Source organism: Physeter macrocephalus, unplaced genomic scaffold (assembly GCF_002837175.3).
Source record: "Physeter macrocephalus isolate SW-GA unplaced genomic scaffold, ASM283717v5 random_556, whole genome shotgun sequence".
NCBI classification, from domain to species: domain Eukaryota; kingdom Metazoa; phylum Chordata; class Mammalia; order Artiodactyla; family Physeteridae; genus Physeter; species Physeter macrocephalus.
Genome location: NW_021145819.1, coordinates 24,778 through 50,000, shown reverse-complemented (window position 1 = coordinate 50,000; position 25,223 = coordinate 24,778). Strand labels below are relative to the sequence as shown.

Genomic DNA, 25,223 nt, shown 5'->3' with positions numbered 1-25,223 from the left:
TTGCGCAGCTTGGTGGACTCGTGCTCCACCAGCCGCAGGTCCCGGTCCAGCTCCCGGAGCAGGCTGGCCTTGGTGGCAGGGACAGCGGTGGGCCCCACCAGCCCACGCTGCAGCAGGCTGGCCGCATACAGCTGCGGGAGAGCCTGGCCAGCCAGGGGCAGGTGAGCCTCCTCTGGAGGGGGGCTAGGCAGTGTCCGCTTCACCTTGCGGACCAGGCCGTTGGGTGGCAGCGCCGACACCTGAGACAGAGGGAAGGGCGGGCAGCACTGAGACCCAAGGTGTGGGTGGCCTGGCAGGGCACAGGGTAGAAGAGCCCCGGCCTGGGCTGGGGTAGGGGCTGGGCTCCACACTGTCAGTGCCCCGATTTACCAGGCAGCCTTGAGGCCTGCCCTGCCCACCCACTGGCCTTGGAGGGAGGGCCTGTGATCATCTTACAGGCCTTCTCCTTCCCAGACCTCGGGGCAGTGGGACGGGAGGAAGCAGCAGATGCCCCTCTGTGCTGGTGTCTAATACTGGCCTGGCACACAGCACGTCTCCAACAGGCTTGCCACCCTCCGCCTCCCACTGAGGGTACTGAGGTGAGGAGAGTACAGGGCTGGCTCTGGGTTTGGGTCCTAGCAGCTGGCAGGGGCCAAGGGCAGTGGAGGGCCATGGACAGGAGTGGAGTGGGTCCTGGGCCCACCAGGTTCCCTAGAGGATCATGGCAGGGGGCGCATGCTGACTGGATGTCAGGTGCTGCAGGCTCCGAGTCTTTTCTGCCTCCTGCCCGCCTCCTCTCTAAAGTGAAATGCAATTCAGCCGCCTGTCCGCTCTTCTCCCGTGGCCCTGTACCACCCTCTGTCAAACTGTGCCCTCGGTCTGGCCCCAGCTCCCTCCAAATCCCTGTCAGCCCACCGCTCTCTGAGGCTGCCAGGCTCCTCTAGGGCCTCTCCAGCCCTATCTCTGGCTACCTGGCTTCTCAGTCAGGGCTCCCTAACATGTTCTCCATGGGGTCCTCCTCACCTGCCCGAGGCTCCACATTGCCTCAAGGTCCACATTGCCAGAAGCTTTGTCCTGGGCCCTCCCATTGTCTCTAGCTCCCAGGCCTCTGGGTTTTATGGACCACCCAAATCCCCTAAACACACTGGGGACTGACATCGGGCTTCTTACCTTTTACCTTGCCAAGAAACTACATAAAAGCCTCCCACCTACTTTCACCATTTGTCATAAAGGAAATGATAATGTGTCCCCAAACCTCAGGACGAAGGGTGGCCTTTGATGGAATGGAATAAATTTCCCTCCTTGAACTCCTCACTCTGTTGTCTGTCTTTTGTCATTTGGTCTCACACCATGAGTGCCCATCGTGGCGTGGCACCCCCATGGCCAGCCCGTGGGACCTCTGTGCCGACCCTAGCACGGAGCCAAGACCACCTGCCTCTCTGACGTGCCTTCCCTGCCAGCCCAGACTCCTGATCCCACCCCCACCCCTCTGGCCTGCATACCCCAGGGCTCTCCACAACCCAGACTCACCTCCACAACCCCACCCCCTGAGGCCTCCCTCACCTCTCTCCTCTCTGCATCACACTCAGAAAACGGGTAAATATACCTCCCAATGCCTCTGGCTCCTAGGCGCTCTCCCCAGGGCCACTGTGCAGTCACTTCCTTCAGTCCATCTGCCCATATTCTGCCTAGGAAACTTTCTAAGATACCCATCTTGTCCTGTCTCACCTGCCTGAAACACCCAGAAGCTCCAAGGGCCTTTGAGAAAATCCCAACCCCCTCTTGGCCTGGCACTCAAAGTCCTTGGTGTCAGTCCCTTGCAACCCCCATCTTCCTAACATGCCGGCCACCTCTCACAGTCCCGGGACATCATTGGCAACTAAAGCCACAGACGAGGGTAAGTTTAGACTCCAGGAGCCCCTATATAGGGCAGCAGACAGGTGTGTAAACAGATTTGCTGAGGGCCAGATAGGGGCATGGGACAAGATGAGGCAGAGAGCACGCTGCAGCCCACTGGAATGGGCCTTGAATGGTAGTCCAAAGGGCTTTGGCTTCCTGTGGGGCAAGGGAGCCAGGCCAGGGCTGGGGAGTGGGGAGCAGCCCAGCCAGGTCGGTGCTATGGTTTTCTCAGGAAACATCCAAAGAAGAGATTTGGAGTAGGAGGGGCCCAGGCTGGACGGGAGAGCTGAGGAGGCCTGAAGGGGGAGGTGGCAGGGACTGGACTAGACACGGGCTGTGAAGCGGCAGTGCTAGGGTGAGGCTGAAGTTTCTAGCAGGGTCTGGATGGCCGTGGGCGCCCAAGTGTGAGTGTGTTTTGCCCAGGATGTCCTTGCTGGGCTGCGGGCTCCACCGGATGTGCATCCATTCCTCGACTCCTAGCTCTGGGCCTCTGGAGCTGGAGGTGACTCCACCCCCACCCCAGGAGACGCCCCTCCCTGTGGGGCCCCCCAGGCTAGGCAGAGACCCCTGTCCCACCCTGGACCAGCCCCTGTGCCCATACCTGGCTACCCAGTCCCCCCTGGTGCTGGTAGAGGGAGAACCTCTCTTTGGCAGACTCCTCGGCGGTGGGGCTGAGGGGCTTAGGGTCAGACAGGGACCGCTGCAGGGTCTTCATGGGGCGCGGCAGCGTCTGCTGGCGGAGAGCGCTGTCAGCCGTGAAGTGCTTCTGGGGACTCACGTGAGCCTTGTTCAGCCTCTCACTGGAAGCAAAGGAGGTGTCCAGGAGCCGGTGTGGGGACAGGGGTGAGACTGGTGAGTATAGGACCTGGGGGGACTTGGGAGGCTGGCGGCTCACAAGCTGTGAGAGAGACTCCGGGGGCAGGTGGGCCTGGTATCCAATCTCCAAGGGATCCGGCTTCTTTTTTTCGAATCTGCCCAGGGGCCCTGGGGTGACGATCTGGATACCAGGCAGGTAGGGGCTGATGGCAGTTGGCCCTACAAGCTGCGGCCCGGCCACACCCTGGGCCTGCCCATCCGGCTCCGTCTGGCAGGCCAGGCTCTCCCCACGCCCAGTCTTCTCTGGAGCCGATATGTACCTGATGATCTCCACCTTGGGGTCGGTGGCAGCTGTGATGTGGATGGCTGGAGAGACTCTGGGCAGCTGGTCGGGCTCTGTCTGCACGGAGCAGTCGCTGATGGTCTGGATGCCCACGCTGCTCATGGCCCTCATGGCGGGGGCGGCAGTGGATGATGAGGCAGTAGCATCGTGCTTGCTGTCGGAGCCAGAGTCTGAGTGGCGGGAAAGACGGGACCTGCGGCGGCGCACTGGCTGCTCCCACTCGGCGCTGTCCTCGTCGTCCGTCTGCACGCTGCAGTCAGCACTCCGCCGTGCCCGGCGCCGCCGGGTCAGGAGGTAGCGGCCCTCTCCATCCTCATCATCCGTCTGCACGCTGCTGTCTGCAATCCTCCTGACCACACAGGGCTCAGGCCCTGACTCTGGCTCGCACACGTCCCGCAGGCGTGGCATGGAGTGCCGCTTCTTGATGCCACTGCGGCCTGCCTCCCACTGCTCCTCAGTCTGCAGTGACATGTCCGAGGCAGAGCTGGGGAGACCCCGGTGCAGCACGGGCTCACGAGGCTGCCCAGGCCCCTCAGGCCCAGGCACGGCAATGAAGGCCGCGTGGGTCAGGGGTGGCCAGTACTGGCCATTCTGAGCCAGCTCTGTGGCAGCTGGGGGAGGCCCTCGACCGGGTGCCTCACAGGCCACAGGGAAGGGAGCCTTCTGCCGCTGCTTCTGCTCCTCCAGCTGCTGCTGCAGCTGCTGCTGCAGCTGCTGGATCTGCTCCAGCTGCAGACGCTGCTGTGCTAGCTGCTCCCGCTGCAGGGCAAACTGAGCCTGCCGTTCCTCCTGCTGCTGCTGCAGCACATGGTGCTTGATGGTCTGCAGCTCCTGCAACTCCCGCTGCACCAGCAGCTGCTCTTCCTCGCGGTGCCTCTGCAGCTCCACGCGCTCCCGCTCCAGCTCCTCCTGCAGCCGCAGCTGCCGCAGCTTTTCTAACTCCACCCGCTCTCGCTCCAGCTGTAGCAGCTGCTCCTGCTGCTTCCGCTGCCTCTCCTCCTGTGATGCTTCCTCCTTCTCGAGCCCTGGCCGGCTGAGGGCCCCACTGCCGCCCCCAGGAGCAGCATCTACCGGCGGCTTCTGGCCAGCCGCTGGGGCTGGGGCTGGGGCTGCTACAGCCTCCTTGACAGCAGCAGGGGTGGCTGTGGAAAGAGGCTCTTCCCGAGCAGCCCCTGCTGGCAGCTCTGGCCTTGGTGGGCCCCCAGCCCCTGGGGCCTTGGCAGCGGCAGGCTTCCCCAGGTAGACAGGACCCTCAGCAGGTGGAACGCTGGAAGCAGTGGGGAATCTACTTGGTACAGGATATCGGTACAGCCCTGTGGGCCCAAGAGGTACCCGGGGGGCAATCATGGGCATGCGTGTCAGGCTGGCGAGTGGCACGGCTGTGACTCCTCCGGATGCATAAGGCCTGTACATGCCACCACGCACCATGGGCCGCAGTACTGAGGCAGGCTGGGTGGTGATGGGCAGTGTTGCAGCAATTGGAGTGTTGATAGTCGAGTAGATCATGCCATCGGCTGCACGCACAGTGGCTGTGGATGGCAGCAGCTGTCTGATTGCTGTTCCCTGGCCTGCTGTAGGCCTGTACTGGGCCAGGTTCCCAGGACTCGGGTGGCCCTCTGGGAAGGTGGGGTTCCCAAGGAGGCCAGGTTTGAGGGGAGCCAGACCTTGTGGGGCACTGAGCCCCGGCTGGGGCTGATACTGCATGAGGTCGGGGCCACCACCACCGCTCCCACGCCGCCCTCCGTACTGGTCCATGGAGTTGAGGGCAGCACACATACGGCTGATCTCACGGGCCGTGGTGGCGCTGTACTGGGCCAGGCTGGCCTCCTGGAAGCCAGCTGCATCTCCCCGTGGGCCATACCTGTGGTCTGAGTAGATGTTTGACACTGAGCTGTAGCGCCGCATGGGAAGCGGGTGAGTCAAAAGGTCTGTGGGATGACGTAGGTCCGTGAATGAACCATACTGCAAGCCCTGCCCAAGGTAGCGTCCATCTGCAAAGCCCAGGCTGTAGGAGTGCTTCAGTGAGCTGAGGTCCATGGCCGAGTCTCGTCCAGGGCCCTGGAAGAGGTGACCAATCCTGTGGGTGTGGTAGTTGAGGCCAGCCTCAGCCAAATTGGTGTCGGACATAGAGGAGTACAGCCTGCCAGGGAGGCCCTGTGGGTAGGGCCTCTGCTCCTCATGGGGCCCAGGCCCCCCGACCACCTGTGCCCTGTAGGTGGGGGCCTCGGGAGGCTCAGGGTCCCGGGGACCGTAGAAGGGGCCGCTGCTTTGGCCGGGTGGGGCAACATCTGCCACACTCTTCTCAGGTGCGCTGGGGGCAGGGTGAAAGGTACCTGTGCAGCTACTGCCAAAGGGGAACTTGTAGACCATATCACAGCACGCCAGCTGGCTCTCGGGCCTCACCCCAGTGAGGTCCAGGGCACCTGCCGGCTCCTCTGGGAGCAGTGTGGTCACAGTGCCTGCTGTGCCTTCTCCCATCTGCACCACCACTGTATGTGGCTTCCTGGCACCTGGCAAGGCATGTGACCGCATTTCTGCGGGGGTGGCCCGATGGGGTTCGGAACCAGGCTCTGGCACTGGGCCTGACTTGAGGCCAACACTCTGGGCAGTGCCCACCTGAGTGATCAAAACATCCCTTCTGGCCAGAGGTGCCACCTGGTTGGGCAGGTTATACCTGGCAAACTTGGCCTCCCTGGGTCTTCCTCGGGGCCCACCACGGTACGGGGCTGTCTGGACGGCCTGCTCTACCTGCTTGACCTGGGCCAGGCACACAGGGCTACCCGCACCCTGGCCAAAGTCCAGCCGGTTCTGGAAGGGGTCTCCATAGACCACAGGCTGCTTCTGCTGAGCCATGAGCACAGATGAGGCCACGGTGATGCTCACGGTGGTGGCAGTGCTGAGGAAGGCATGGGTCTGCTCCTGGGCATTGAGGTTGATAACCAAAGGCTGTACAGCGGTAGACTGCCGTCCTGGGATTGGATCCAGAGCAAGGCCGTACTTCCTTGCTTCCACAGCAAGAGAGGTCAGGTCCATGCCCTGGTCAGTGAGAATGATGGGCGTAGGCTTGACGGCTGTGCGAAGGTCTACCACGGCACTGCCAGGGGGCCTGGGGCCGGGCTCGACCCTAGACGTTCCAGGGACAGAGGAGATCCGGCACAGGGAGATGTTCTCAGCAGGGAGGGCGCCCCAGCCGTATAGTGCCAGGGGCCCATCTGCACCAGCACTGGCTGCCCGCGGGAAGCCAGGTGGCCCAGGTGGCTCTGGGGGCAGCTGAGGTGTTGTCTGGCTGTAGCTGTGGGTGGTAGGCTGGGTGTCAATGGGTGAGCACACTGGGGAGGTGGAGGCACTGGCATGGACCATCTTGGTCTGGCTGGAGGCATCTGACGCCAGTGTGATGACCATAAAGGGGGCATCCTGAGAGGACTGCTGCCATACCAGGCGAGGCGTGCTGGGTCGGTGTGGTGTCTGTGTGCCCTGAGCCACCGTGGGTGTCGGGGTGGGGGCACCAGGGCTCCGTGGCATGTCCGAGGCAGGGGTCAGGCTTGGCGTCTGTGTAGAGAACTCTGCTGTGGCCCTTGGGCCCAGCTTGCCAGGGGAGAATGTGGGACTCTCTGAGGGAGAAGATGGAGAGAGAGGGGGGCTGGAGCCTGCAAAGTAGGAATATCCCCGGGAGGTCTGCGGGGTGCCACTCTCGCCATCACTCACACTCAGGGGCTTCTCTCTGGCAGCCCGTCCACTGACAGTAGGGCCACGGGGGGCCTGGGGTAGCTCCTCAGTTTGAGACCCATAGTTTGCAGTGGTTGGGCTCTGTCCATAGCTGTGGCCAGTGGAAGAGGGCAAAGGGCTGCGCTCAGAGCCTGCTGGGGAAGTCGGAGTCATGTACCCTCGTGGCAGGCCAGCCGGACAAGGAGCCGCAGCTGTGGAGGCTGGGGTCCCAGGGCCCTGGGCAAAGGTTATGCCTACTTCCTTGGAGGCAGAGCTGGGGGAGGCAGGAGAGCTGTGCAGCTTGAGGGGGTCCTGAGGCTCCTTTGCAAAATGCTGAGTAACACGGACATCGGGAATGACTCGGCCCCCACTGCTGTCAGAGGAGGTGGAGGTGGAGAAGGACACAGGGGCGGCGAGCTGGGTGGGACTGGTACCAGGGGTAAGTGGGCCGCCATTTTGTTTCATTGGGTCCATGTACGCACTCTCGGCATTCAGAAACTGCTTCTCCTTCTTCTTGTCCTCAGCAAAGGCCAGGTCCCGTGAGGAGGCCTGATGCATGCGGGCAATGCTTTGTGACGTCTGAAGGATCTCCTGGTACACGGCTGCTCCCAGGCTGGCTGGCATGCCCTCCGAGGCCGGCTGAGCAGCCCCACCATAGTCATGGTCTGGGGTGTCCTGGTATTCAAAGGAACCCTGGCCCCGGGGGCCTATGGGCTGAGAGGGGCCACCATGGGGCCCACGGCCCGCTGCTGCCTGGCCTTGTTGCCGCTGGAGCAGCTCGGCCTTCCGCATCATCTCCTCGTAGGCCTCCTCAGCGCTCTTGAGGGGCCGGCCGGAACTGGGAGTGGTGGTGCTGCCCAAGGGTGTCTCGGTTGGAGAGTAGAGGGACATGAAGGTGGGCAGGTTGTACTCACTGCCTGACTTGTAGAGCCGAGGGGGGCCACCATCCAGGGCTTCAGCCTCCGAGTCAAGGGAGGGTGAGGGCGAGTATTCAGAGCAGGAGGAACGATGTAGCTCCTCCATCTCAGCCGCCTGCCTCAGCTCCTCCGTGGGGGAGGCATCCTCAATGGGTGACAGGTTGCTGGGGGGGGTCTTGGAGCGCTCACGCCGCCGCTGGGCCCGCAGCTCCTCCTTGTCACGCCGGGTCTTGCGGGCCGTGCTGCGGATGCGCTGCTGCTCCACCTCCCGCATCTTCTCCTGCTCGCGCAGCAGCTCCTCCTCTTCCCGCAGCTCCTCCTCCTCTGAGGAGTCCTCGATGGTGGGCAGCAGGGGCCCATGCGAGCGGTGCCGGGCCTTGCGCTGCTGCTTGGCTTCTTCCAGCCGCTGCCGGCGGCTGGGGCTGCTGTCGCTGTCCTCCTCCAGCGAGGACAGGGAGGTGGGCGAGGTGCCCGAGGTGTAGCTGGGCGTGGAGGCCGGCAGTGTGGAGGAGTGCTCCCCGCGGGAGCGGTCCTCAGGCGAGCCCGTCAGGCTCTCCATCTCCAGCTCGGGCTCCCGGTCCAGGCTGGGGTCTGGGCCTTGGCCCAGGTCCAGCTCATGGCCGTAGCTGCCCGTGTTATTGAGCTCAATGGTCTTGAAGCGGCGGAGCCCGCCCTGCAGAGCCCCAGTGCTGTCTGCGGCCTCTGCTGGGCCTCCCTCGGAAAGCAGCTCCTCGTAGCCCGTGGTGGCGTTGTGGGGCAGGCGCCTCTTGGGCAGCGCTCCCGGCTCTTGGCTGGGCTCGGGCCTGGGCCGGGGGCTGCCCTTCTGGGAGCCATGTTTGACCGGGCCGTGCCCGGGGGGAGCAGCGTCATCCTCCTCCAGGTTGTCTTCTTCGGCACTCATCTCCAGGATCTGCCGCCTCATGAACTCCTCATCAGTCAGTTCTGCTGCCCGGGATGGGGGCTGGGGCGGAAGAGGGGACAGGCCACCCTCACTGCTGTCCTCCACGTAGTCGTGCCTCAGCTGGCTGCCGAAGTCATCTGAGGACTCAGCCGCATCCTGCTGCTCCCTCCGGCGCCCCCACTCCAGAGAGCCTTCTTCCTCCAGGATATCCTCCAGCTCCTCATCCGAGTTGAAGGCCTCGGGCATGATGGACAAGGAGTGGGGCCGCCGCTTCTGCTCCTCACCGCTGCCGTAGGGTGGCTTGCTCCGCTCACCACTGGGGGCCGGGCCCTGGGCCTCCAGCGAAGGCCTCATGCCGCTCCCCACCTTGTGGAGCCCAGAGGGGCTGGGCGGGCGTGGCCCTGTCGCCCCTGCACTGTCCAGCTCTTCCACCTCCTGCTGCACAATGCCTGTGATCTCACTCTGGGAGCTGGAGACACCATCGGAGGAATAGCCTGTGTCGCTGAGGCTCTGCGGGCTCCGAGACAGGTCCTGAGGGTGAGGCTTGCCCACCGGCTCCTGCAGCAGGGTGAGAAGCAGACGCTGACTCCCCATGGCAGACGGCTCATGGGGGGAGTCCAGCCCTCTCCATCAACCCGGGGCCCTGGGGAAGGGTACCTCCACCTCCCGGGGGATCAGGGCCCACCACCCACTCCATTGCTCTGGTCTTGAATAACCTGCAGGTTCCATGTCAAACCCCAAGCAGCCCTAGGTTCTCAAAGAGAAATTTTACTAAATCTAATGGTAGCAGAACCCAGCAAAGCATCCAATAAGGTGTCAGACACAGGATCGGCCTAGAACTCACAGGCTCCAGGCCCTCTAGGGCCTCATCTAGGCATCCCTGCTGTCCTCTGTGGCCCCAAAGGGCCTGTCCCAGGTCTACATCCCAGTCCCGCAGGGAGCTAAGCCCTTCTCTAGATTGCCCTGCCTGAAAGCTAGGATCCCTGGGAAGTAAATGAGACTGACCTCCGCCTCCCCACCCTTGGGGGCTTCTGTAACCCCCGCCTTGACGACGGGGGTGGCAGGTTCAGTCCTCCGCACCCCAGCCTTTGCTTTAGGAGTCCCAGGGGGTAGGGTAGTCTCTGGAGGTGGCTTCGGCACCAGCTCAGCTTTAGCTGGGACTCCTGTCTTCTTTTCCTGGGCACTGCTCGGGGTCCTGATGGGTTCAGAAGCCCTGAGGGGCTTGGCTTGGGGACTGGCCTTGGTAGGAAGGGGACTGGCCTTGGTGGGCAGGGGACTGGCCTTGGCAGGCGGGGGGCCTGATGGCTGGCCCAGCCCCGGTGGGCCTTTCTGCTTCGGAGGGGCTGTTCCAGCTGCACGGTGAGGGGCCCCTACAGGGGGCTGCTGTGAGGTGGGCAGGGTCAGAGGGGTCGGCTCTCCCAGGCTGCCCTCCAGCAGCCGCTTAGTTTGGCAGTTCAGACAGAGCCACTCGGTTTTCTGTAAGGAAACGAGAGAGGAAGGGTTTGATGAAAATCACAAAGACACTGAAGTACTCAAAGGTTATTCCTGTGACTATTTCTGTAAACTTAAGGAGGAGAAAATCTCCCAAAGCATGACACTAAAGGCACGAGGAGAAAAAGACTGATAGGTTTGTTGCCCCCAAATGACAGATGCCCCATCTTTTAGATGCATATGTAGAGTTAAAAAGACAAACCCAAAGGAAGGGTCGCTTCCTTACCCCAGAGAGCTTTTCACTTGGCCTGAAAAGGAGGAGAACCTGTATGAGAGGGGAGGCTACAAAAGTAGCACAGTGTCTGGAGAAGAGGGGGCGCTGGGGACTCACCCCCAGGGTGTGAACAGCTTCTGGGAGGGGTGCAGAGTCCCCCAGGTGAAGAGCCCCCACAGACCAGGAACAGCATCAGGCAAGGAGCACCTCCCAGAGGCACTGCCCCGCCCCAGCCTCCTAGCTCTCAGGCCTCAGATACCATCCTTCTCCACCCCCAAGTAAGGGATGTGCTGGGAGGGTGCAGGCTCGTGGGGCCAGGAGAGGCTGTCTCGGGGAAGCCCTGCTTGGGGGTGGGGGATGGAGCTGAGCAGTCCCCTCTGTTCACACCCCCCAGCCCAAGTCACCTTGTCTTAGGCCAGCAAAGATGCCCAGGCGAAAGCCTCCGCCTGCTCCCCCGGCCTCTGGGCTGTTCTTCCAACGGGAACTGTGTGTGCCAGCCCTTGGGCCAGGGGCCCTGCTTCCTCCAGAGTTGGGCTGGGATCAAATCCTCAACCATCAGTCCACCAGTTTCAGGATTACCCTCTCTGTGTCAGTCTAAGTGCTGGGGACTGGAGACATAGCCATGACTAAGACGGACACACAGGCTGGCATGCAGGCTTCTTGGAACCCAGAGCCCCAAAGAGGTCATTCTGAGTATGACATGGGTATCAATGGTGAATTTCCCAGAACACCAGAAACCAAGTCTAACCCCCCAGGTCCCACTGTCTGCACAGGGAGAAGGTCGAGCATCCCAAGCCCTGAGTGGGTGATTTCTGTAGCAGGTCAGAAGCTGGCAGGAGCATGTCTCCCAGGAGCCTCCTCCAGAGTCAGGGCTCCTCCTTGGCAAGACTTGAGGCCCTGTCCTGGTCCACGAGGGAGGGTTGGGCAGGGAATGGGAGTAACAGCACACACCTGTGCCTGCTCTCATCCCAGGGATGCAGAGCCTTGGCACCCTTACTGTCCTACTGTTGCACATCGGGGTGCCAAGGCACTCAGGCTCCCACCAGCAGCTTGACCACTAGGATGGGGCATTAGGGGAACCAGAGGACACAGAACCACAAGGTCAAAGAGCCAGGGACAGGGTAAAGAGGTGGCCCTTGGCCCTCACCAGCCCAAAGTGGGTCAGCATCCTCAGCACCCTTACCTCACACACTGCCCCTGGGCCCAAGTCAGACCCTAGCCCACCTGGCAGAGCCTTGGAACCATGGTACCTCCAGGATGCCTGCCCTCAGCCTGGCATCCACAGGCCACCATGGCAAGTGCCATATCAATGATTCTGCCCTGATTTCCTGCCCACAAAGCTACACACCACATCTCTGCCCTGAGCCCCAGCAAAGGCCAGGTCATGCGGGTGGCAGGGCCTTGGTGTTGACTGAGGGATAGGTCTGCTCCACAAGCTTGTTACTCAGGGCCTTGAGACCGCTTCCCTGAGACTGGAGCTCCAACTCTGCCTGGAGGCCCAATTCCACACACAGGTCCTGAGCAGAGGGGCTCAGCTATGGAGGGGGACCCTTCAGAGGTCGTGCGGGTACTCACCCTGTTCCTTGTAGGGCCTGGCTCTAGCACCACTGCTGACTCCCCTGGACCTTATCTGATGCTCTGTGTATCCCCCATACAAACTCCTATGAAGCAATGGGTGCTGGCCACTTGCTGGGCCTTGGGCTCACTTGGTGCCTAGGGAGAGTGCTGGATGGGCTGAGCCAGGAATCCCATCCACGTTCCCGCAGCATCACCTGAGGTCACAGTGGAACTCCCTCCATGTCAGAGAGGACTGTAAGGTGGCAAAATGATCCTAGAGAAGTGGGAGGGGTGTCAGCAAAGGCCCAGAGAGAGTTCTGGAAATGAGCGAACAGCCCCTTCCCTAGCCCCAGGATCAACATGATGGGGTTAGGATCTGGGCCTAGACAGGGGGCTGGCCCAAGGCAACACTACCCTGACTCCACCTTGGGTCCATGCACACAGCCATCCAGGTTAGGCCTCTGAAGGTTCTGTCATCTGCTTTGGCTCACCTTGCTGGCTTGGCAAACCTCCGACCTCCACCTCTGGCCTGCAGACCCCCCCCAACGCAGAAGTAACAGTCCAAATGAAGCGAGGCCACCTTGGAAGGGTGGCCTGGATGGAGGCGACAGACCTAATGCCAAGAGCTCAGAGGCAGCCCCTGCAGTGGCCTGCTTACCTGAGCCCAGAGGCCCAGCCCTCAGCAGAGCATGTCAACTGTGGTCATATGCTCCCCGGGGTTTCGTTCCTTCCCACGCTTACTCACAGAGGCAGCCAGGCTGCAGAAGGGGCTGCCCAGCTGGCCCTCTTGCTCCTGGCTCTGCTATAGCAGGCAGTGAGGGAAGGAGGGAGGCAGGCAGGAGGAGGCATGTGAGGTAAGAGCTAAAAATAAACAGCTGACCTGGCTGCTGGAGGCCCTTCCCCAGCCCTCTGCGGGTGATGGGAGAAGGGTACAGGGCATTGGGGCCACTAGAGGTGGAGCCAGGGGAGACCTGGCCAAGGATGGGGATGGGATGGGAGGCAGGCTGTGCCTGGGGGCTGGAATGCAGCTGCAAACTGAGGCCCTGACTCCTTTATTCACGTTGCTCTCATCTCTGCCCCTCACTTCATGCCCCCACCCCCACTCCGCTCCTTCATTCCCTGTTCATGCATTCCCTCTCCCCCTTTAGTGTTTACCCCCCTCATTCAATCATTCACTTGCACGTTCTCTCTCATACTGTCCCTCATCCAGCCCCAGCCCTTGGGGAGCTGCTGCTCACTTGCCCCTTTTCCTATCCCCTTTGGCAAGTGGGCAGGGGACGATCTGGGACCTGGGGATGGACATGGGAGGCTCTGATGACCATTTCTGCCTTGCCTCCCTCTGTCCAGTTCTTTTCTGGGGGTAGGAAGGTAGGAATCCCCCAAGAGCTATCGCCACCTAATAACGGTGGGAGGCGTAGATGTGCATACCTTCAGATGGAGCTAGGCGGGGTTTGGGGCGAGGCAGGGGAAGTGAGTTATCTGAGAGAGTTGGTAGGGTACCCCACAGGCAGGTGAGAACTGCTAACTTCCGGAATCACTGGCTGCTGTATCTCATGGGCCAAGAGAGCCCAGTGAGGCTGCATTGGAAGCTGGGCATCCTCCCTGCACTGTCTGACACATCCTGAATGACCCTGCAGAACACAGTCTCTCTGCATGTGGAGCTGGCCTAGGTGTCCGTCTGGTTACAGCGACACTGGACTGGCTGCATAGCCCAACATACCCCCAGCCCTACTGCCAGACCAGGGGCAGTGGATGAGAACTCCTAAGAAAAGGATGCCCAGAGGTTAAAAATAAAAGAGCCCAAGACTTGCACACTGGACCACAGGCATGGCCATCGCTGGTGCTGCTGCTCCTCTCCTGACACTTGCCCTGCTCTTCCCTGTCCAAAGACATGCGTAGGCTCCCCTTTTTGGGACCTCTGCCTCCGATAAGAGGAATCCTCCCTGATATCCCCAACGTTTGCCTTTATGGTTGGGCTGTGCTCTCCGCATGCTCCAGCACCAAATGTGTCCATTCCCTGTGGCCATCCCTCATGAGACGAGGATCTTGCACTGGCCACGGGGTCAATTCATACCCAGGTCGTAGGAGCTGGTGGGGACTCTTTCTTTCCTGTACAGAGACCCTCTTTTAGGACACTCTGGTTCCAATCTCCTGGCTCAAGGGCTGACTGCGTGTTGGACCTCGCACAAGTATCTGAAGTATGGCATCTCACCTGGTTCTCACAGAAACCTAAGAGGGAGAACTATGGCCCCCATTCCACAAGGGAGGAAACAGGTCTCCCTGAGATCACTACCCCACAGGCAGACTGAGGCATGTCTAGAGCAGAGGCAGCCCCCACCCCAAATAGGCCCAGCCCGTCCCACACATCACAGGTGCCAGGCCCTTTGCCCAGGGAAGCCTGACTTCTCAAGGCCACGGCTGGTATTTTGGCAATTATAATAAGATAAGAAATGGGCAGTGTTACTGTAACAACTCCAACTCCACTAATTTCTTCACAAACTCTATTTTGAACCGAAAGCCAATTAAAAGTGAAGCCAGAGGGTACTATTATCTTTCAAAAAGATAAATTAGGTAAAAAATTTGGAATCAACAACTGTTAATCATGAAATGACTCACATTTTATAGCACTATGGTTAATTTTTCAGAGAAAATTTCAAAGGGAAAAGGGATCCAGTCTTATTGCCTCCTCCATTGTATGCTCTGGACTCCCTCTTGAGAAAGAAGGTAAAAAGGTTTTTACAGCTCAGAGAGTTGGGGTAATTCCCACCCTGGCAGCCCAGACAGGTGGCTCCAGCCACAGGTGGAGCCACAGCAGGTCTAACAGGCCTGGGGGGGAGCTGGCCCTCCCTCAGGCCCCCAGCCTGCATGCAGACATGCCTCATGCTGTGCACAGAGACAGCCAGATGGAGAGAGACAGCCAAGGCAGACCTACCCCTCCACCTCCCTCCCAAGGCAGGATGTGTCTGGGCCACCTGCTGAAGACTCAGGAGCCTCTTACCAAGAACACACAGGGAAACACAAAATTGCTCTAAATGCCAAGTGGCCACTCACTGAGATGGGAGCAAAGATGGCCCATGGCCTGGTTAAGAGCCTCAGCTGGGAAGGGCAGGGGAGAGGGACACAGCAAGCACCAGCTCTTCCCCACCAGCCTCTTGCAAGACCCAAGGCAGGCAGAGCCGGGAGAAAGTTCTGATCATTGTCTGGGTGAGGGAGGACAAGGGGCTGTGGAAGTAGGGCCGTGGCTGCAAGGATGGAAAGAAGAGGCCAGGGTCTAGTGCCAGTGGGAAGGCAGAGCCAGCAGGGCTTGGTTCATGGAGTGGATGCTGAGGTGAGAGAGAGGGAGCTGAGAATGACCCCAGGCTCCCAGCTTGCACCTCTGATGGATGATGGTGGCACAGTCTCATGGTGGGAACCACGGGAGGGGGCATGATGGCTGCCCATCCACACTTTCCCCAGGAGCAGCCACAGGCCCTCTGGGGATAGCAGCATTAACAAGCAGAGCCATGAGGAGAAAGGAGTCAGAGAAGCTGGGCCACCTTCTGACTGCTGTTAGGAGCAGGAGGCAGGGAAGCAGAAGCTGCAGGTAGGGAAGATCTAGGACCAGGACGCCCAGCAGCTTTGCCATCAGGCCCATGGAACCCACAGATCCTGTGGAGGCAAGGGTGGCCCTGGCCAAGGAGGTGGCAGTGGGGCAGGACATGGAGACAGCAGGACATGGAGGGATAGGGGCAAGGGGCAACGCTAGCTACCGAGGGGCAGAAGCTCCAGGGGCCAGGGAGGCAACAACCAAGCCTCTAATGAGGGGCTGAGATCAGAATCCAGACCGCTCACCCAGAGTCAGCATGTGACTGAGACACTCCTGTTTGGGCAGAATCAGCACTTCCCCTGGCCTGGCCCAGAGAGCGCTGAAAGGAATTGTCAGGAACATTTATACTCCTGGACAGAGACAGTTTTCCCTTCCTCTCTGCACATCCTGCTTAATGAGGAAATGTGGGCTGGGAGGTCCCTCAGGGACAAGGGTCCTCCAGGCTGGGCCAGCTCAGCAGTCCAACAGGGCTCAGCGTCAGGCTGCCCCACCCGGCAGTGGGTGTGTGCTTGGCTCTGGACTGGAGCTCCTCTGGCCCTGTGGTGACCCCTTGGTGCCCCCTCACCTCTCTGGGCAGCCAGGCCAGCCATCCTCCAGTGAGCCACTGGACCTAGGGCTTGGGGAGGTGGCAGTGAGGACCTGGAGGGCATCACATGAGGCATCACACGAGGAGGTCACTCGTCTTGCTCAGGCCGCCCCTCCCTATATGTTGGAAAATATGGCCTGTGGTGGCTAAAGTAGTCTTCCTTATCACAGTTGGCTGTTCCCATGGAGGCCTGGCCCAAGGCAAGTCACAACAAGGTGCCACAGAGACCATGACTCCTCCTCTGTTGTCTCTGGGCCAGCGGTGGTCTGCACTCCACACTCCTCTGCCCAACCATCAGTCACATATGGCTTAGCCCAGGGGCCCCAAGAGTCAGGTGGCTACCGCGTGCAGGAGGAGTGGGCTTGGCTTGACATCTCCTGATATGACACAGCTGGGGACACATCCACCTGCCAAGATGAGCCAATCATAGACCACAAGGGCACACACGGAAGGGGACACACCCAGCTATGGGAAAGGCAGCCAAGGTAGGGTTCACATGGATGGCCCTGGGCAGGGAGGAGTAGGTGAGGGCAGGAACAGGAGCAGCCTTCCGGCCCAGGCTTGTCCTGCTCTGCCAGGGTACCTCCGCACCTTCTGAACCTCCCAGGCTGGGCTCCAAGCTTCAAGAGAATACCAGGCCTCCTGCTCCCTTCCACCCAGCTCTGCACAGGGCCCAGAACCCTCCTGTGGAAGAGGGACTGCAGAGAGACAGGTCCCAACCCCAGCACTCTCTAAAACTTCCCTCTGGGTAAGAAGAGCATCTCTGAGCATCCCCACAAACAGCCCCAAGGAGGGCTAGGCCCTGCCACAGGAAAATATGTGGACCAAAGACTGTGGCTTTGACAAGCAGATATTAATACCCACGACCTCAGACGAGGGGATGAAGGGAGGACACTGCCTGGCTGGGCTGCCCCGCTGTAAGAAAGCCTTCTGCCCTGCCCTGGGCATGGGGGCACAGCCCCCTGCCTAACAGCCTTTCAACCCCTGTGAGAGTCACAGACTGAGGGCAGGGTACGACTTCATGTTCTTCCTGCATGTGCAGCGGGGGTTGGCATCATCCATCAGGGCCATGCCCATGATAGCCAGGAATGGGGAGGCCGGTTCAGTGCCTCCTGAACCTGGCTACCTCTGGGACCAGCCTCAGGGCACTGGTCAGCCGGTCAGAGGCAGCGGGCACCATTATTCTGTCCACTGTGCCAGTTAATTCTCTGAGTGGAAGGACAGGTCGGGGGCAGGGACAGGTAAGGGAGCATAGACCCTCTGCAGCTGTGTAGGGGCAGCCCTGTGACTGCTACAGACCCAGATTTCTACAGTCCTTTATGGTTCCCATGCCCCCCATAACCCCAGGCCTTGGCCCCTCACCAAGGCCCAAGGGAACATGCTTGGTCCAGCTCTCTTACCTCCACCAGGTGGGGCGTCGGGTTGAAGCCACACAGGTTGCACACCTGGAGTTTGCAGGTGGTGCAGGTGTTATAGTTGGCAGGGCCCTTGCTGCCCACGTTGAGCTCAGCTTGGCACAGTGGGCAGGTGGCCCTTTCCTTCGGCATGGTCTTTGGCTTGGCAGCAGCCTTAACCACTGCCTGGTGTTCTGCTCTGCCATGCTTTGGACTGGTTGTTCCCCCAGTTCTTGCCAGGGCTCCAGGCCCTGATCCAGGACCTGTTTTGGCTCCAGGTGCTGGCCCAGACCCGGGCCCTGAGCCTGGAGGTCTTGGGCCAGCCTGTTTGCTGGCATCGCTGAAGACGATCTTGGGCGGCCCCTTGCTTGGGGCAGGCTGGCCCTGGGGGTCGGCTTCAGGCTGCACAGACATGAGGGTGCTCGCCTGGGTCAGCAGCGATGCACCAAGGCCAAAGAGCTTCCCAGTGAGGCCCTCCTGGGTCTGCTCAGCAGCACCAGGCCCAGAAGGCGCTGTGGTGGCACTTTTGGCCGGGGCCTCTCCTCCAGGTGGCCTGGGCTCAGCTGTGAAAGGCTTGATGGGGAGAGGGGGCTGAGGAGACACCCTCCCCACCTCCGGAGGGGCAGCTGCTTGGGCAGGCCCCGGCACTGAGGTGGCCCTGGCTGTCTCAGCCTGGCGGGGGCCAGGCTGTGGTCCCCCTGGGCCCCGTGATCTCTCTTGCTCCGGCTTCCCCAGGGGCTGTTTGGCTGGGGAGTGGACCGGAGACAGGGCTGGGGAGTGCAGCTGCTGCTGGCTCTTGGAGCGAGGCGCAGTGGTCATGTCCATCCCTAGAGCCCTCTGCATCTGGCAGTTCAGACAGAGCCACTCCTTCACCTGAGGAGGAAGCATCATGGTCATCAGGGTGGTCAGGACTGGGGGTGCCCATGGTCCAGGTCATTGCAGCCCACAGCAGCCAGGGCCAGCTCCTAGCACAGGCAGGGGCACCAAGCCCGGCTCCGGTGTTTCTGGGCTGCCAGGAGGTGGGCTGAGGGACAGATAGCACTGCCCTGCCCTCTAGGAGCTGCCAGGTGCGTGGAGCCGAGCAGAGGCAGTCACACACTCCCCACCCCCAACTACCAACACACTGCCTGCCAGACTGCCTGCCAGGGTCCTCCCCACACCACTGGCTGTACCTCAGTCCTGCGTACGTACATCATCCATCTCACATCCCGCCTCACCAATCCATGCTCCCATCCTCCTGGTTGGATGACCCCAAAAGCCTCCAACTGGTCACTTTCTTTCCCCTGCTGCCCCCTTCAGGCTGTTTCCACACAGCAGCCAGAGTGACCTTTTAAAATATAAACCAGGAGGGAAAACATGGCCCTAGAACAGTGCCTGGTATGCAATAGGTACTCAATAAAAACTTGCAGAATGAATAAAGAAGTGAAGAGTAATAGGTGCGAGAGGGAGGCATAGAAAATAAAAAGAAACCATGATTCCTGTCCTAGAGGAGCTTAGAGTCTAGCTGAGGAGACAAGATATAAATGAGCAATCTTGGGAGCAAAAGAAGTGAGGGCAAAGTAATGCAATGTAAGTGACGTAAGTAGAATAAAAAATCCTTTTGCTGGGCTTCCCTGGTGGCGCAGTGGTTGACAGTCTGCCTGCCGATGCAGGGGACACAGGTTCGTGCCCCGGTCCGGGAGGATCCCACATGCCACGGAGGGGCTGGGGAGTCTGCCTGCCGATGCAGGGGACACAGGTTCGTGCCCCGGTCCGGGAGGATCCCACATGCCGCGGAGGGGCTGGGCCCATGAGCCATGGCCTCTGAGCCTGCGCGTCCGGAGCCTGTGCTCTGCAGCGGGAAAGGCCACAGCAGTGAGAGGCCTGCGTACGGCAAAAAAACAAAACAAAAAAAAAAAAAACAGCCTTTTGCTTTCTTAAGGAAGAGAAATTTTTTTAAAGAAAATGGGATAATTTGTGCCTCCAGAATAAACAAGGCATGTGTTGCTGTTCACATGATGGACGTGTAGTTTCTCTCTGTCATTAACTCCTCCCTAGGACAGCAGGCTCATGACTCAGGTTGGGCCAATCACTGGTTGCAGCTAAGGGTGCAGGGATGGGCATGTGACCTTGCAAACAGGGCCAATCAGAGCCCTTCCATGTTACTGGGTGAGTGAACAACGGGAGATAGGCTCACTCATCAGAAGGACATAGCCTTGGAGTGGTCAGTAGCCTTCTTGCCCAGCATGCAGAGAGGCACTAAGGATGAAGTCAAGAGACAGTCGGAAGTGGAGCTAAGACAAAGAGGAATGAGCAGAACTGATGACTTTATTCAATTCCCTGGATCCAGCTCTGCCTTAAGTCTACCCTCGGACTTCCAGGTACATAAGCCAATATCATCTTCCTCCAAAAATCCACATACAAATCAGAGAATGTCATTTACAGGCTCAAACCCGTCTAGTGGATTCCCACCACACTTAACCATGGGAACTCTTTACTGTGACCCATGAGGCCCCCGATTTACCCCAGCCTATGCCTCTCTCTGGCCTCCTTTCCTGCCCTCTCCCCTTTGCTGTCTCACCCCAGACACACCGGACCTCCTGTTCTGCCAAGTGGTCCTCTGAGCTCTCTTCTGTAACCAGGGCCTTTGCACTCACTCTTCCCTCTGCCCCCGGGTGCTGCTATAGCTATGCAGGTCTCAACCGAGTATCACTTCACCAACAGGGCCCTCCTTGGCCACACAATCGAAAATACCTGGGACTTCTCTAGTGGTCCAGTGATTAAGACTCCACGCTCCCAGTGCAGGACGCCCAGGTTCGATCCCTGGTCAGGGAACTAGATCCTGCATGCTGCAACTAAAGAGCCCACATGCCACAACTAAAGATCCCGCACGTGGCAACGAAGATCCCGCATGCTGCAACTAAGACCCGGCGCAGCCAAATAAATAAATACATAAATAAATATTTTTTTAAAAAAGAAAGAAAGAAAATACCTCCGAAGCACTCTGTAGGTAATCACCCAGTTTATCCTCTTCACAGTACTTATTCTTCCCCAAAGCTTCTGCTACTTTGTCCCTTTGGGTGTCTCCTGTATCCTTGTCCCACCCATGAGCTCTTGTTTAGGTGGTCTTGGGACAGTGCACAGTGTGTGGCACAGAGCAGGGATCACTCCAGAAATGCTTGCTGTGGGATTAATCCTGACAACCTATTAATAGGGGCATAGCTCTTGCAAGGCCGCAGCCATGAGAATGGAGATTCAGCATCCCATGAGGAGGCTTCTCCTTCTCAACCAGAAAGGCAGAGGCCAAGTCTGCTCATCTATGGTTGAGCAGCCAGAGTCTTTGAAAGCACCACAGTGGCCCAGTTGCCAGGGAAAGGTCCAGTCTGGTCCCTGGGGCACAAAGCTCCTCTGCCTACCCTCAGGGGTGCCTCCAGCCCTGCTCTCTGCCCTGAGGTCACAGGGCTGTGCTGCTGCCGCTGTGGCTGACTTGCCACAGTTAGGGAGCCTGGGCTTGGCTGTCTTGCCCAGCAGCCCAAGAGCAGCATCCAAGGAGTGGGGAGAAGTCTGCACTTTGATGAGTACCCCCTGGCACCCTGCACCACGCAGGGCATGTTCGCAGGCATTCTTGCATTTTATCTTCACGGTAGAGAAAACCAAGGTCTAGTATGATTTAGCCACCAGCTCTCACAGTAACCCAGCTTGGAAGTGGCACTACCGGCAAGACTGGCCCTGCCAGCCCTGCCCAGCTCCTGAGCTGCAGGCTGCAGCCTGCGGCCTTTTGCACGTCTGCCTCTTCTGCAGACTGCTTAGCCTCACGCAAGTCAAGTCACGGGTCTAGAAGTTGCCCCTGCGAAACTCAAAGACCAAGCCTGGCTCTAGAAACCATAAGAACAGTGATGCCGCAGCACTGGGGAGTGAAGCCATCCCCCAAGCCGAGAACTGTTAACTCATCTAGATGCTTTGAAGACCCAAGGCAGTTATGTCTACCTTTGGACAAAGAAAGCTACAGAGGAAACAATCTGTGTCCCCGGGACTCAGCCCAAAGACTCCTTTAGAAAAGTCATTTTTGGCGAGGGTGATGGGGGTTCACTCCCATCAAAAGCGGGAGCTCCCAGGGGCAAGCTGTTTTGGCTCACCCTCAGAGGGACCCTGGGAGATGATTACCCTCTTGAGGGGAGGCCTAGGTCCTGGCCCAGGACGGCAGCCACAAACTCAGTTCCTGTGGTGGGTGCGCAGCCCACACTGGAGGTCAGCATGCCCTGAGGTGGGACTTCCCAAGAAGAGGAATCTGAGAGGTAAGGCTCTTTCTCCTGGGACTTCAGGGTGACCCTCCTTTGGGTTCTGGACAGGGTTGAACAAGGGCCTGTGCTAAAACTCCTGCACTCACCACCAGAACCTTCCCTTACCCAGCCCGCATCACCCAGGCTGTCACAGGCGTCTCACCAAAAATAGAACCTCTCCAAGAAACATCTAAAACGCCCCTCAGTGACTCATCTCCCAGATGGGCGTAGCTATTTCTATCCAGCCTCTTCCAGACAGCAGGAGCCTTGACCGTGCCCTCCCCCAACCCCTCCCAGGCTCAGGCCCAGGCAGATAGGGCCAGCACACAAGGCCACCCAAGGAGAAAGCTGGCTGGGGGATCTCTCTGAACCCAGCAAGACTTCCCTCTCTGCCTCCCCCGTGGAACTTCAGAAGCTTGCTGGGAGGGGCTCATCCTCAGCCTCTTCCTCCCTACTCCAAGGTCCTCACCCTGTGTTAGGGGGACGGAGGCTGTCCACTGGGTAGGGAGGGAGATGGCTGTGCACCACCAACCCACCTGCCCACCTAGGCTGGGCATACATGACCAGGCCTGGGGCAGCTCCCCGGCTCTGGAACCAACAACAGCGAGAGTCTTCCTCGGCTAGACACAGTGTCTGTGGCTGCTGGGTACCCTCCTAGCTGGCTGCCCACCAGAATCAGACGGCATGGCCTTCTACCAGTGTGACAGGGAACCTCTCTTAGAGTCTTGTTATCAAATATCTCCATAAGCTCTTGGCCCATGGCCAGGAGGTGGGCAGGTCACAGACTTCATGTCCCAAGACCCAGAGATGGAGCTAAGGGGACTTCCCAGGGCTACTCTGAGGTAGATGGTTCTGCCTGACATCAGCTTTGGTCAAGCTGATCCTTCTTGCCAGCAAGGGGACCCACTGTGCCATCTCAGAGGCATAGATGCCCCTGCACCCAGCCCAGTGGGGGTCTGAGCAGCAGTGGGGATGGGAAGGCTCAGTGTGGTGTGCAGCCAAGAGCTGGTCTGCAGATGGGGGAAGCAGAAGCTACAGGAACATGGTTTCCCATAGGGAGCCAGTGCCTGCTCTGCCAGGAGCCGGCCAGAGATTCAAAAAAGCAGGCCTTGTGGGTTCCTGGCTCTGAAGGGACTTTCTCCCCGAGAAGAGCCTTTCTCAGCTGCTCCCTTACTTGCACTGTTCAATCACAGAAGGGCAGTAAGGCAGTGCAGCCCACCAAGGATCCAGAGGCCTGGGACCAGGCTGGGGGCTCTGTGAACCACACGTCTGCATGGCCTCTCCCTGCGGCTCCCTCCACTGGGCTCTGGGGCAGGAAGGGGAGTGGGGAAACTTTTTGGGAGTGGTTTCTACATCTTTCCCACAGGGGCACTGGTAGCACTGCACCTGCCACCCTGCGTCTCAGCCCCAAAGGGTGGGATCTAGCCTTGCATGTCATATTTGGCCCCAAAGGATGCTGCCCAGGGAACTTGCTTCTGCTCCTGGGTGGGGCCTGCCGCAATGTCACCTCCATGGCTACCAGGAAGCTCTGAGGGCCCCCAGTAGTAACAGGTTCTCTTTCCACCATCCCCTCCCACATCCCCACCGGCAAGGAAGGAGGGTGGCAGACGTCACTTAGCCTGCCTTCCTGCAGAGAGCAGCGGCTTGCCTCCGAGCCCAGCCCCACCTGGGAGAGCGGGCATGCAGGGTGTCAGATCACTGCACTGACATCATGCCTGATGCTGCATTCACTCTTTTTTCCATTTTGGTACAAGTTGAAACATCACAGAAGCAGCTTATAAATGAGCCTTCCCTGCTGGTGCCAAGTCTAGAGATTCCTGGGAGGGCCCCACCGGCCAGTGTGACCTCATGCTCTTCCTGGGCTGTGAGTCACTCGCCAGGCCTCGACAGGAGGAGGCCCATAGCCCACTGTGGGCTGGGAATAAGGGTGGGCCTGTGCCCTTGCACTGCCCCTAGCATTGGACACATCACCTGCCTCATCCAGCATCTAGCTGCCCCAAGTCTGCCACCAATCTGCTTTGCCTGTCAACTGGTTGACCTCAGGTTTAGAGGCAGGTACCACAAGGTCCCATAGAGCAGGGCACATTGATCCAGAGCTGGATCAGCCAGGCCTGGCCCACTGGGGAGGCCTGTGCCAATCTCATCAAGTCAGGACCCTGAGGGGGACCCTGGGAATCTGCCCAGCATCTGAGGCCAGGATTTGGGTCGTGGAGGCTGAACCCAATTGCTGTTTGGGGCTGGAAGGCCTCACTAGCCTGGAGCTCCATGAAAGGGAGAGAATCCATCCCCTTGCTGATCCTCCTCCACCTCCCGATATCCCTCAACTCCCCCCCGATCCTACCCCAGACGGCCTCCCCTCCCTCCCAGGCCTGTCCACTGTGCCCTATAAAATCTCCTGTCCAGGACCGAGCCAACTCCCCTACACCCCATCCCCATACTCCTCTTGGACCCCAGATGACCTCTCTAGGAGAAGCTGCACTCCCTGGATTTCAGAATGTGGCAATGCCTCACCTTCTCTTTAAACTCCCTAGGGCCCTCGGGGCTCAGCCTTTGGTTTCCCCACCCTGTTCCCCTCCTGGCTCCTGCTGCCTTCCAGGCCCCCTCATCATGCCCTCTAGTCTCAGAAGTCCTTGGCCCTGGCCTCCCAGGCTTCCAATGCACTGACTCCCACAGTCACTGCAGATGGCAGCCACCCGCTAACCCACCTGACACCTCTATCCCTCAGCCTCACTCTCAAACTTACCCTCACACAAAACTGTCTCTCCTCCAAAACTACCCCTGTGCCCCTCCTCCAGCCTCCAGGTCATCTCCTAGGCCTCCCCACTGCAGTGGGCTTGGGGCCTTGTGGAGACCTCCCCCACCAAGCCTCTGCTTTCTGTTCATCCATGGGCCCTCTGCTATCACATCCCTTCCTACCCAGCTGAATCTATGGTCTGCCGATCCTGTCACACTCTGCTCAATGTCTGTGTTCTCTTGACCTGTGTCTGCTCCAGAATTAGATCCAACTGCATACCTTTTTCTCTAGGCCTACACCCGAACAGCTGAATGGGTACCAGGCAAAGGGGCTCCACTGTAAATTAACTTATGTTCTAGCTTCTCCCGGGCCCCCCCAGCTGCCTGGTTAACTCACTCCATCTCTCCAGTTAGCTTTTCTCCACAAAGGCTGGTTCAATTTCTCCATTCCCATCCCTGCCTGCCATCTTCCCCTGCCTTCTGGATCAAATGATGGCCCTGCTTCCAGTGTCTCAAAAAGGAGCCACATAATAGGATGCCTCCTCCACACTCAGGATCTAGACCTGCCTTTTCGGGGTCCCCACTCTTTCAATCATGCCCCATCTCCCACATGCCTAGGCATCCCTTTCCTCTCGGAGCTCAGACAGCACCACTGTCTCCTGCTTTTCAGAAACCCTCTCCTGCCTGCACACCTTCCCTAGTTACTGTCCAGGCTCTCTCCTCTCCTTCTCAGCCAAGCTTCTCAAGAGTTGACCACATGGATGAAGCTCAAAAAACGCTGTGCTGAGTGAGAAAGGACTTACACAAAAGAGTGCATTCTGTATGATTCCATTTATATGAAGT

The 25,223-nt window shown here is 59.4% G+C and overlaps 1 protein-coding gene across 1 annotated transcript; it reads right to left on the bottom strand.

Annotated features, from left to right (window-relative positions):
- Positions 1 to 6: 6 nt before the first annotated feature.
- On the bottom strand, positions 7 to 18,261 carry LOC114485109 (protein bassoon; the record flags this gene model as incomplete). Its single annotated transcript, XM_028485729.1, has 4 exons — positions 17,395 to 18,261; positions 9,566 to 10,036; positions 2,480 to 9,118; positions 7 to 239 (listed from the first exon to the last, which is right to left on the bottom strand). Coding segments are annotated over exons 1-4 (8,180 nt in total), but the record flags the coding sequence as incomplete, so codon positions are not given.
- Positions 18,262 to 25,223: the final 6,962 nt, after the last annotated feature.